General features: G+C 37.4%; 1 protein-coding gene across 2 annotated transcripts in view; it reads left to right on the top strand.

The window, feature by feature from the left end:
- Window positions 1-12691, top strand: part of LOC128692047 (uncharacterized) — a 91754-nt gene that overhangs the window by 61646 nt on the left and 17417 nt on the right. Inside the window, exons 4-5 of one of the 2 annotated variants that reach the window (XR_011392055.1) lie at window positions 3465-3594; window positions 7114-7264. Coding sequence is in view for 1 of the 2 variants with exons in the window: in XM_070085406.1 (XP_069941507.1) it covers window positions 3465-3638; window positions 7114-7264 (325 nt within the window). In the remaining variant the exon portion in view is untranslated. Of the gene's footprint in view, window positions 1-3464; window positions 3639-7113; window positions 7265-12691 lie in introns of both variants that reach the window. The other variant, XM_070085406.1, reaches the window with a different exon arrangement.

The following is a 12691-nucleotide window of genomic DNA, read 5'->3' as shown; positions in this document are numbered from 1 at the left end:
GCACTAGAAGCTTTCTTGGGGCCCATGGTCACTTATTTTCCAGAAACAGCACCGAAAATACTGTAATAATACGAAATATTCCGAGTGTATGCTTGGATGTTACCGCGGAGGCTGGCTGGTAAACAATGGGACGGAGCGGCACATGTGAGGCTGGCTGAGGGCACATTGGACGCGTCTCGGACGAAAATCGGTATGCGGGTTTTTAATCGGTATGCGCGGCAAAAATTTTGCGATAAAAGTAATCGTTATGCGGAAAAATCGCTATGCGATGCCATCGTTATGCGGGGGTCCACTGTAGTCGTCAACAGAGTAAAGTCCGAGGCAGCTACGGTGAAAAGCTCTGTTCCACAAGGCACAGTACTCGCTCCCATCTTGTTCCTCATCCTCATATCCGACATAGACAAGAATGTCAGCCACAGCACCGTGTCTTCCTTTGCAGATGACACCCGAATCTGCATGACAGTGTCTTCCATTGCAGACACTGCAAGGCTCCAGGCGGACATCAACCAAATCTTTCAGTGGGCTGCAGAAAACAGTGTGAAGTTCAACGATGAGAAATTTCAATTACTCAGATATGGTAAACACGAGGAAATTAAATCTTCATCAGAGTACAAAACAAATTCTGGCCACAAAATAGAGCGAAACACCAACGTCAAAGACCTGGGAGTGATCATGTCGGAGGATCTCACCTTCAAGGACCATAACATTGTATCAATCGCATCTGCTAGAAAAATGACAGGATGGATAATGAGAACCTTCAAAACTAGGGAGGCCAAGCCCATGATGACACTCTTCAGGTCACTTGTTCTATCTAGGCTGGAATATTGCTGCACACTAACAGCACCTTTCAAGGCAGGTGAAATTGCTGACCTAGAAAATGTACAGAGAACCTTCACGGTGCGCATAACGGAGATAAAACACCTCAATTACTGGGAGCGCTTGAGGTTCCTAAAACTGTATTCCCTGGAACGCAGGCGGGAGAGATACATGATTATATACACCTGGAAAATCCTAGAGGGACTAGTACCGAACTTGCACACGAAAATCACTCACTACGAAAGCAAAAGACTTGGCAGACGATGCACCATCCCCCAATGAAAAGCAGGGGTGTCACTAGCACGTTAAGAGACCATACAATAAGTGTCAGGGGCCTGAGACTGTTCAACTGCCTCCCAGCATACATAAGGGGGATTACCAACAGACCCCTGGCAGTCTTCAAGCTGGCACTGGACAAGCACCTAAAGTCGGTTCCTGACCAGCCAGGCTGTGGCTCGTACGTTGGTTTGCGTGCAGCCAGCAGCAACAGCCTGGTTGATCAGGCTCTGATCCACCAGGAGGCCTGGTCACAGACCGGGCCGCGGGGACATTGACCCCCGGAACTCTCTCCAGGTAAACTCCAGGTTAAGACTACACATATTTTAAGGTAAATAATGAGTGTACTGTATGTGTATTTTACCTCTCTGGGATGTTTTAAATATCGTATATTAAGTATGAGACGGGGAGCCAGGGCTACCTGCACCTGACTTCCTACAAATAAGTACTACTCACCTCTCTCCCTACATTAAGATTACAAATACTTTAAGATAAGTAATGAATGTACTGTGAATGTATTTTACTTTTTGTGTTTTTAATGCCTAGTTCTATTACTAACTTAATATAATTTGGTGTAAACTTGTTGTCTGGCATTTATATGCATTTATAAATGGAAAAAATGGCGTTCTGCCTTCTGACGATGTCTGCTTTCCAGCGACAGCCTGGAACCTAACCTGCAGTATAAGTGGGGCCCTACTGTATTAGAGCTGATTTCCTCTATTGTGTTTATTACAGTATACAGTACACTACTGTATAAACATTTAAAAATATACCAGAAATGTTATAAATGGTGCAGAGGTGACATTAAAACAATATCAAAGATGGTTGACACAAACCCACTACCATTATAGTATGCTCCTGTCTTAGCAACGAATTCGTTTACTGATGTGGTCTTAGGAACGGAACTCTGTCATTAAGTGAGGAGAGGCTGTATTTAATTTTTTGTGTGATTATGAATTCAGAATGAAAGTCAGGTATAATGTAGAAGAAGCCTAGGGACGTGATTAATGAACCAAGGAAATGCTGTTTTAGTGCCTAGAATGGATACATTGTTTATTTTGGACTACTTATTTTTTTTTATGTAAAATTAGCCAAATTACTCATTTCTTTGCACTTTCTAGGATAGTTCTAATAGTTGAATAGGTGGTTTCTTGTGCTCAGTTGAAAGAATGGAAGGCATACTAGCAAAATAGCTAAGAATTTGGTCAAATAGAACAATGGAATTGGCCACTAACTTTAATCCTGCATAATTCCATAAGTTTTCCATCAAATTTCATACTTGAGTTGTCATTACCCTCAAAAAAAGATTTCACCATTTCATTTTTTTTTCCCTCACCCACCGTCCTGTAAGGCTCTTATGGGTTTATCGCTTTTCCATACATAGGATAATAATCACTAAACTCCTTATTAATTTTTTGAAGTCGTTTTCTTTGAAATTTCAAGAGATTTGCCTCGGTGTATTTATTTTTAACACTGACCATCTCCCACCGAGATAGGTACTTAACCCTTAAACTGTCCAAACGTAGATCTTCATTCACGTGCGTAGTGCTGCGACCTTGATTTTCCCCATTTGAAAGCATGTAAAAAAAAAAACGTAGATCTACGTTCGGAGCCCCCCCCGCATGTGGACGTAGAGCCACGCTGGACAGTTTAAGGGTTAATGAAAAGTGACTGCTGCTTAAAAAAATTACAGGTGGTTTGTCAGCCATACAATTATCTTCAATTGCTTTCTTATCATTTTTTATATTAATGCTGTTAAAATAATGCAGTATTAAGTTTTTCTTTTTAACTTTAGTAATTTATACAGGAGAAGGGGTTACTAACCCCTTTCTCCCTGCATTTTAGTTGCCTGTTATGATACACATGGCTTAGGGAGGAAAAATTCTGTTCCACTTCCCCAGAGAGATATTTCACACTTGTACTCCTCTAATTTCTTCTCTTTCCAACCAACTGGCACTTCCTTCCCTTCATGGTACCTTCAAGAAAGGTTCTTGTTCCAAGGAATTGGGGCTTTCTTTCCTTCCTGAACCCTTCAAGAAAGGTTCTTGTTTCAGGCAGTTGGTGCTACCCTCCTTTCCTAGATCTCATCGTCATAATTAATTCTTCATATTTTTTCTTTCACATATGATTTCCTTTTATTACATATTTGAATATTATATTTTGCTTCTTGCTCTAGGACACTACTGTATTCCTTTTCCTGATTTTGTTCTTTCTCCTTCTTACCTTTGATCTGTACTGTATATGTATTGTATGTATGAGGCTTGTTGCAGATTTAAAGTTACCAGGTGTGACTGATACAGCAAATATTATAAGTTTAGAAGATTGTGTAAACAAAAGGAATACTGTACCTTAGAAAGAAGGACTTATTTCAGACAAGCTCACTGCAGTCATCAAGCCAAGAAAGTAGCAAAAGTGAATCAGTGGCAGAAAGGTTGAAGAAACAAGTACAGAGTGCTCCAGAAGGACCTGAAATCGATATTGATCCGTCAACTGGGGCTAAACGTAAGATAAAAAAATCACTTGAATCATGGACTGAAGAGAAGAAGGTAAGCTTAACCCTTAAACTTTCCAAACGTAGATCTAAGTTCGATTTTACATGCTTTCTCATGTAAAAAAAAAAAAAGTAGATCTACGTTCGAAGCGCTACGCAAGTAAATGCAAATCTGAGTTTGGACAGTTTAAGGGTTCAATGTGTTCATTTAGGATATAACATAAAATATAATTACTTTGGAAATGGCTTTCTTTTAGTAGTCTTAGAGTTCAATAAAATTTTCAAGCTATACGGAAGAATGTATAGCTTGAAAATTCTATTGGAGCTCTTGATCCAAGGAATTGGACCTGACTTTGCTTTCTTTGGATCATATATGAATTCCTCCCATTCCCCCAAGTGCTGTATAACCCCTATGGGTTTAATACTTTCCCAGTAAATGTAATGTTATTCTAGTACAGTGGTACCTTGGTATATGTCCGCTTTGGAATAAGTCCAACTTGGTATACGTACATCCTGTTTGGATGCGAAAATTTTTGCTTGGTATACGACCTTTGTTTGGAATGCAACTCTCATGCTAGAACTAGTATGGGTCAAAATGAGTCACAACACAGTGCACTATCCTTGTTTGCCTCTCTCTCAAGACAAAACCACAACTGCCCACTTGTGTCAGTACTCTCAGTGCTACCATTCAGTAAACAACCCACACTGTAACTCTGTGAATTTTCATGTGATTTTGTGTTTTTTTTTTTTTCTTATAAATTTTTAGTAAATTTGTTAACCATGAATTCTAAGAAAGTTAATGAGAAGAGCCAAGTAACAAAGAAAATGGTTAACCCTGAGGGAGTTTTGGAAAGATCACTTTACTCTCGCCCATTGCATAACTCTCATTGACAAAGCCTGGCAGGAAGTTTCATACAGAACAATGAACTCTGCTTGGAGGAAGCCCCTACATCATTAATCAAGGAAATCTTTGCCAAATGAATGGACGTCAGAAACTTTGCAGAAAAGTACCACCCCAACAAAGCCCAAACAAGCCATAATAGCATTGTCTGGAATGATCAGACAATGTCACATTTCCAAAACATCCAGAGGAGAAAGCAGAAGCAAAGTTCTTTGGACAGATTTTTAGTAAAAGTCAAACCTGGTGAGCTTCAACCAGGTCCAAATAGGAAAAAAGAGACAGAAAAGAGAAGGGGACTCTCTTTCCAAACAATAACATTTCCTCCTCCTCCCTTCTCTCCGCTATCCTAGTAGGCACTCAACTCTTTTTCAGCAAAGTAAAATGAGGTTAAATTTGCATTTATGCCGTCTAATTCTTTTGTATTTATGTATGTATTTTAGTATTAAGCAGTGTTTAAACTACATATTTTAGTATTGAGCAGTGTTTAAATTATTTTATACAACCCCATCAATGTGGGCATGAACCTCCATGTTAGATCAGTTGTGATGAATGGTTTGATCAGAATGGGTGGAGATGAGTGGTTTGTATGACGACGTGCTATTGGGGTGTGAGGAAGGCAATACAGTGGACCCTTGGTTATTAGCCATTCCTGGTATCAGCCAGTTCGGTTTTCACCCGGTCTTTTGGCTGAAATTCTATTTCGGTTATGGGCCATATTGGACGTGTCCACCCGCCGCTCCACGCATTTGTGAATCAGTCTGGCAGTCTCTGGGCAAGTGAGGAAGCCTCTGTGCATTCATCCAAACATTTCACTATAATCCATTGTTTTTTGTGGTTATTGATTAAGTGCAACTGCGAAATAAGCAACCATGGATCCAAAGAAAGTTCCTTTGGTAAAGAAAGTGAAAAACACGATGGAATTTAAAAAAGAAGTTGTTGAAAATTATGAGAGTGAAGGAGGAACAGAGAGGGGAGACTGTGCCTTCTTCAGTGATTCTACGATATGTACAATACTAAAGCAGCAGGAGTCGATAAGGGCTATGGCGCCAGCCAGCGATAAAGTGTAGCATTAATGGTGTAGCAAGTAGTTAAGCGATTAAGCGATAGAAAAAGGACGACATGAAACTGACTCCTCCAGTGTTTTTGGAGGTATATAGGGCCACTGACAATATACGCTGCCCTGCCAGCATCTCCTCCAAGGTAAGTGTAAATATTTCTTATTTATAAAGTGTAAATATTTCTTATTTATAAATTACGTACATTGTTTGTGTGAATAATGGTGGTGGCCTCTGCTGCTGCCTCCAATACTACTAATATGTACGGCTTATGCTCTCAGTGGCCCTTATAAACCCAACAACACCACCACCACTCTATATATGTAATGACATAAGTTATTCATTCTAGAGTAGTATATATCATGTTCCTCTGTCATTACTGTTGTTTATTATGTCATATTAGATGAATTGTGATAGATAAATAAGCTGTAGAGTTGATAATAGCGTCATATTTAAGCATTTTGTCCTGTCTCCAAACTAAACTCGCCTCCCTCTCCGCTCCTTTCCATATTGCATACGCCAACAAGACTCTTCAGTAAAGGTAAAAGTGATTTAAATGTTCATTTATCCATTACATTAATCATTTTATTTAGTTCTCATTGTTTTGGGTATGTAAAACTATAGTTAATCTTTAAAAAATGTGAATATTAAATTGGTATAAAATATCGACAGGTTGTTAGGTAAGACATATGCAACAGTTAGGTATCTTTATTTTGAAACATTTCGCCTACACAGTAGGCTTCTTTAGTCGAGTACAGAAAAGTTGATAGAATCAGAAGAGACGTGAGATGATGTAATCAGTCCATCACCCTTGAAGTTTTGAGGTGGTCAGTCCCTCAGTCTGGAGAAGAGTATTGTTCCATAGTCTGAAACAATATGGAGTTGAAGTGACAGGATGGAGCCTTATATACCACCAGGAGGTGAGATGTAGGCCACTAGTCGAGGTAAGAATGTGTCTGAAACGGATTAATTGGATTTACATTAATTCTTATGGGAAATATTATTTCAGTTTTTGGCCATTTTGGTTTTAAGCCGACCTTTTGGAATGGATTTTGGCCGATAACCGAGGGTCCACTGTATTTACAAGTGGATTCAAGAAAACCTGTTAGCCAGACTTGAGGTGGGAAGTACAGTGCTTACACTCTAAAGGGGAGGGTGAAGATGTTGCATTTCAGAGGATCATCTGAAAAACTGAATGTTTCCTCATTTTTGGGTCTCCCTACCTTGGTAGATGATGGCTAGTATGTTTAAAAAATAATTCTGATCAATCATTCTGTGAGACCTGTGTTGGACTGTCTGACTGATATGAACATCACTAAGATGTCTTGAAAAAAAATCAGGCTGATGGAGCCAACTGGGCCATCAAATAGGGTTCTCATTATAGACCAGGCAGAAGATAGAAGATAAGGAAGAGCATGTGTAAATTTGTTTTCAAAGTTAAATTAAAGCTATAGGGCAAGAAATTTTTAATTCATCAGATGTTTATATATTTTTTATGTAATTTTAGTATCATGTTAACATAAATTTAGTGTGTGTATTCTAGCTAACCGTTTAATCATTTTTTTTTTCTACAGAGTGCTGCAAAAGGTTTTATTACTGAACTTCATTGTCTAATTGGCCGGCTTTGTTTAGAAAATGGTGATCATGTATACTTCTCAAGAGAAAAGTGTTTCTTGTATGGAGTCTGCCTAAACAAATTTGAACTGTGGCATGTTTTATCAGTTGGTAAGTTTATTATCTTTGTCTTTTGAGGAAATCTCTTTGGTATACCAAACATAAAATTTCTTAAGAAAAATATTGCATGTATTAACCCTTTCACTGTCTCTTACCTAGATGTATATTGCTGATGACAGTGTCACCCATGTAGATCTGTTTTAACCCTTAAACTGTCCAAACGTAGATCTACGTTTTTTCATCATTTGAAAGTATGTAAAAAAAGTAGATCTTTTTTTTTTTTACATTTGAAAACATGTAAAAAAGCTTTGATCTACTTTTTTTTGTTATATTTGAAAATATGTAAAAAAAGACGTAGATCTACTTTTGGAGCACTACACATGTGAACGTAGAGCTGCTTGGACAGTTTAAGGGTTAAATGCGGTGCATTAAAATATGCTACAAATAGTAAGTTTTGGCCTAGACATAAGAGAATCGATCTGTGTGGTGCATTCACAGTATAAAAAAAAATCCTGCCCCATACAGTGCTTGATAGGAAAAGCAAGATGTTTCTTGGTATCAATTGAAAAAAATGGAAGAAATACTACTGAAATAGGGATGATTTTGTTTGGTTTCAGGACCAGAAATAGCTTGAAATAAGGCTCAGTGTATAGGAAATATTCAATTTTTGCTAGGTCTGCTTCAATATCCCGAACCCCTCCTTTAGAGTGCAGGTATTGTACTTCCCATTTCCAGGACTCAAGTCCAGCTATATAAAAATAACCGGTTTCCCTGAATTTATTTTATTTTATTTTTTTTTTTAACAAGTCGACCGTCTCCCACCGAGGCAGGGTGACCCAAAAAGAAAGAAAATCCCCAAAAAGAAAATACTTTCATCATTCATAAAAGCGGCAGCAGCGGCAGCAGCAACCTCCAAGCTCCGTACTTTTCTCCAACTATCAGAGCCACCAATGCTCCTATGATGACCTAGTTACAAGCAAAACTGCACCACCCAACGTAGCACCCAGAATGACCAAGATTACCAACAGTGAAACCTACAAATCGAAAATATTAGAGATCAAAGGAAGACTGCCCACAAACCAAAAGCATCACCCCGCTGCCAGCCGAACAACGTAACCCCAAGCTTTGTATAACTACTTTTTCTTAACTACAACAATTCCTTAGTATTATGAGGCGCAATCTAAGAGGAAACAGCACCAAGGCCAGCAAGAAAACACCGAAAAATCAACTATTCAACAAGTGTAGCCAGGAGGACGCCGGCCCAGCAACCACCCCACTCACCACCGCTCAAGGCGACACCACAACAATAACAACAAATATGGCTGCCACCAGCCCATCCTCCCCTCTCTTCCCCGGATTCAACCTACCAAGTAGTCTCTCAGGTATGACCAACGATCCAGATACCCTAAAGACATGCATCTCCACCTTAGTTATTGAAAATATAAACCTTCAAGAGACACTAACAAAACAAGACACCAGGATGACACAACTCGAGAACAAAATCCTCAGTCTTGAACAAAAGTTATCAACACCAGGAATGACTAACTGTGACAAGACCATCCAAACAGTCATAAGCCACACAGAACAAATAATATCTCTTAATACAAAGGTTGAAGAAGCAGTAAAAGAATGGAAGAACAACTTAGATAACCAGTTCAGTGACTACTTTGCTCTCCAAGAAGATAAAACTGAGCAAGATAAACTATCGGATGCAGTAATAGTTAACAGTCCACTTTTTCCCAGTGATATGAACCAAACAAACAGTAAAGAAATTACTCTGCAGATCATAAAGGACCAAACAAGTGTTATTGTACCAGAGTCAGAAATAAAAGAAGCCAGGTTACTAGGATCCCATGGTAGAAAAAGTGTTATGCTTAGATTCCACTCACATGACAGGAAAAAAGACTTAATAATTGCATCTATTAAAGTAAAGAAAGAGGTATACATAAACGAGAGTCTTACCAAAAAACGTCAGAACCTCCTGTATAGAGTCAGAAAACTTAAGCGGGAGAATAATGACACAATACACCAATGCTTCACACGGGATGGGAAAATTCTAGTTAGGAAAACAAATGTAGGTCAACTGTACACAATCACGAACGAGAATGATCTATCACGATTTCTCAGGGATACTGATCTTACAGAGAATAACTAAATGTCCAACCTAAAAGCCTACGTAATGTAGTGTATGTTTTGCTCCATTATTGTTCAAATCTCGTAGTACAATCTCTTAGTAATTAAATAATCAACTACCTCATTTTGTGATTTTACTAGTAAGCATAAGTCACCTTATCTAATTTTCTTATTTACTATTGTTTGCTTAAATATTAGCTGAATCGATACTTTCTCTGTCCATATTCTACCTATTTTTTTAAATACTATCAATTGATATTACTTACTAAAATTAATAATTACCATTTTTACTATCAATACAATTTACTCTTAACATTTTTGACATCATTTAATAACCATTACTTGTCTAATTACCTTAACCAGTTTTAATACCACATTTACTATCTTAGAGTACTCTTAATTACCTTGTACTGCCAAATAACCTCAAGTATAACTACCAGTGCAATTTTGAAAGAAATAAACATTACTTTTTCACTTATTTTGTAATCATTATTACTTACTAAAATTTTATTAAACACCATATTTACTATCAGTCAATTTTACTCTTGTACATTAATCATTATTTTATACTTCCCATAACATTTTGTTGCCAAATTTCCAAGTTTGTATATTCAACTCCAACCTTTATATTATCCTTTGTACCTGTGTATCTGTGTACCTGTCTACCTGTCTACCATCTTACTATCATATTATAACCAAGACATTGCCATTGTTATTTTTTACTTATTATTCTTTTGGTACTTTAATTTGTGAATTTTATTTTGTCAATTTAAATCTAGTTATACTCTTGATCTTGTCAACAACCTATACCAGACCCTAGTGCAATTGCAAGTACCATTTCAATTTGTATTTTTATATTATAAGTTTATATTATAAGTCCTATTCTAAGATTGTTTTCATATCTTAGTGACTATATTGTGTGTGCAATTAGTGTATATTTCAATTATATTATTGTTCAAGGCCCTTAACTATCTTTTGCTAACTAGTACCAACTACCTCATATATTTTTTTTTTCTACTTTTTTTTATTATTTTGCTACCTTAACTTGCATATTTTATCTTGTCAATTTAAATCTAGTTATACTCTAATTCTTGTAAACAACTTATATAAGACCTTAGTGCAATTACAATTGAGAGTCTTGTGCCTTTTTTATATCATTAGATTAAACTCAGTTGTACTATAGCTCATTCTAGCTCAATACATAGTCAATACCAAATTCATTATATTAGACCATAGTGTAATTACTAGTGAGAGTCTGGTGCTATTTTTAATTTGTATTTTTATATTATTAGATTAAAACCTAGTTGTACTATAGCTCATTCTAGCTCAATACATAGACTATACCAAAGTCATTACATTAGACCTTAGTGCAATTACAAGTGAGAGTCTTGTGCTATTTTTAATTTGTATTTTTATATTATTAGTTTATACCTAGTTGTACTTTAGCTCATTCCAGCACAACACATAGACAACACTAACTCCATTATGTGTATTAGTGACTATACTCTACATGACCAAAATGCTATAGCTATATACTTGTCCAAACTTCCCACCACTACAGATATCAGTACTAAAACTCAACCCACAACTCAGGATATAAATAACCATAATTTAAACCTAGAAGATGATTGATCACGTTGACCCTGATCTAAACCTCCATAATCTGACACACAATCAAAACCTATTGGAAAGTAACTGCCTTTACTACACAGCATCACAAGCCAGCACTATCCTAAACAATGCTAAAAGTCTATCAGTACTTAACTACAACATCAGGTCCTTAAGCAAACACTATGATGACCTCCTGGCACTCCTTGAATCACTAAAGACACCCTTCTCCTGCATTATTCTTACTGAGACCTGGCTTAAGCAGGACATAATAGATACAGCAGGGCCCCACTTTACGGCGTTCCGCTAATACGGACATTTCAAATTATGACCAAAACTCGCTATACGGCTCCCCCCACCTGTCTTTCTAATACGGTCACAGCTGCCCACCGAGTTTGTTTACATTCTCCCTGAGCACATCTCCTTATTATGTCTGGAAACTTTCCAAAATTTCAAGTGTTTTAAAGTTATTGTATATTTTATATGTATTGTACTTGATAATTAAACTTGTGTACACCTGTACCTAAATAAACTTACACACTGTGCTGGCATGTAGGTACACATTAAAATCACTAAGTCTCTCTACTCTTGATGCAATAATAATAATAATAATAATAATAATAATAATAATAATAATAATAATAATCTCTTGGGCGCATTAATGTCGCATATTACGTTAATATAGACATTTCCCTTAATCTATCTATGATATTTTTTTCAAAATTATATAAGAAACACATTATGTAACACACAAACATGATACATGCACCCACAGTATAAAAATTTATACAAATATATATGAGATGTTTACCAAACGGTTTGTAGAAGTGTCGGAAGAATTACGTTTTCTCTAGCCCGTCACCTGTTACTAGGGATAACTGTAGAAAAATATTCCTTTCGTATGCCTTCACTTTATAGCTATAATTCTGTACTAACTTGTACACAGTGTAAGAGTATTTGTTTCGTTATCTATGGAGGCAAAGAAGGGAATGTATGAAAGTATAGTAGTACCAACACTCTTATATGGATGTGAAGCTTGGGTGGTAAATGCAGCAGCGAGGAGACGGTTGGAGGCAGTGGAGATGTCCTGTCTAAGGGCAATGTGTGGTGTAAATATTATGCAGAAAATTTGGAGTGTGGAAATTAGGAGAAGGTGTGGAGTTAATAAAAGCATTAGTCAGAGGGCAGAAGAGGGGTTGTTGAGGTGGTTTGGTCATTTAGAGAGAATGGATCAAAGTAGAATGACATGGAAAGCATATAAATCTATACGGGAAGGAAAGAGGGGTAGGGGTCGTCCTCGAAAGGGTTGGAAAGAGGGGGTAAAGGAGGTTTTGTGGGCGAGGGGCTTGGACTTCCAGCAAGCGTGCATGAGCGTGTTAGGAGTGAATGGAGACGAATGATACTTGGGACCTGACGATCTGTTGGAGTGTGAGCAGGGTAATATTTAGTGAAGGGATTCAGGGAAACCGGTTATTTTCATATAGTCGGACTTGAGTCCTGGAAATGGGAAGTACAATGCCTGCACTTTAAGGGAGGGGTTTGGGATATTGGCAGTTTGGAGGGATATGTTGTGTATCTTTATATGTATATGCTTCTAAACTGTTGTATTCTGAGCACCTCTGCAAAAGCAGTGATAATGTGTGAGTGTGGTGAAAGTGTTGAATGATGATGAAAGTATTTTCTTTTTGGGGATTTTCTTTCTTTTTTGGGTCACCCTGCCTCGGTGGGAGATGGCCG

This window comes from Cherax quadricarinatus, chromosome 16 (genome assembly GCF_038502225.1).
Source record: "Cherax quadricarinatus isolate ZL_2023a chromosome 16, ASM3850222v1, whole genome shotgun sequence".
In the NCBI taxonomy this organism is placed as follows: domain Eukaryota; kingdom Metazoa; phylum Arthropoda; class Malacostraca; order Decapoda; family Parastacidae; genus Cherax; species Cherax quadricarinatus.
The sequence above is the reverse complement of the archived record's forward strand: the minus strand, read 5'-3'. Positions and strand labels throughout refer to the sequence as shown.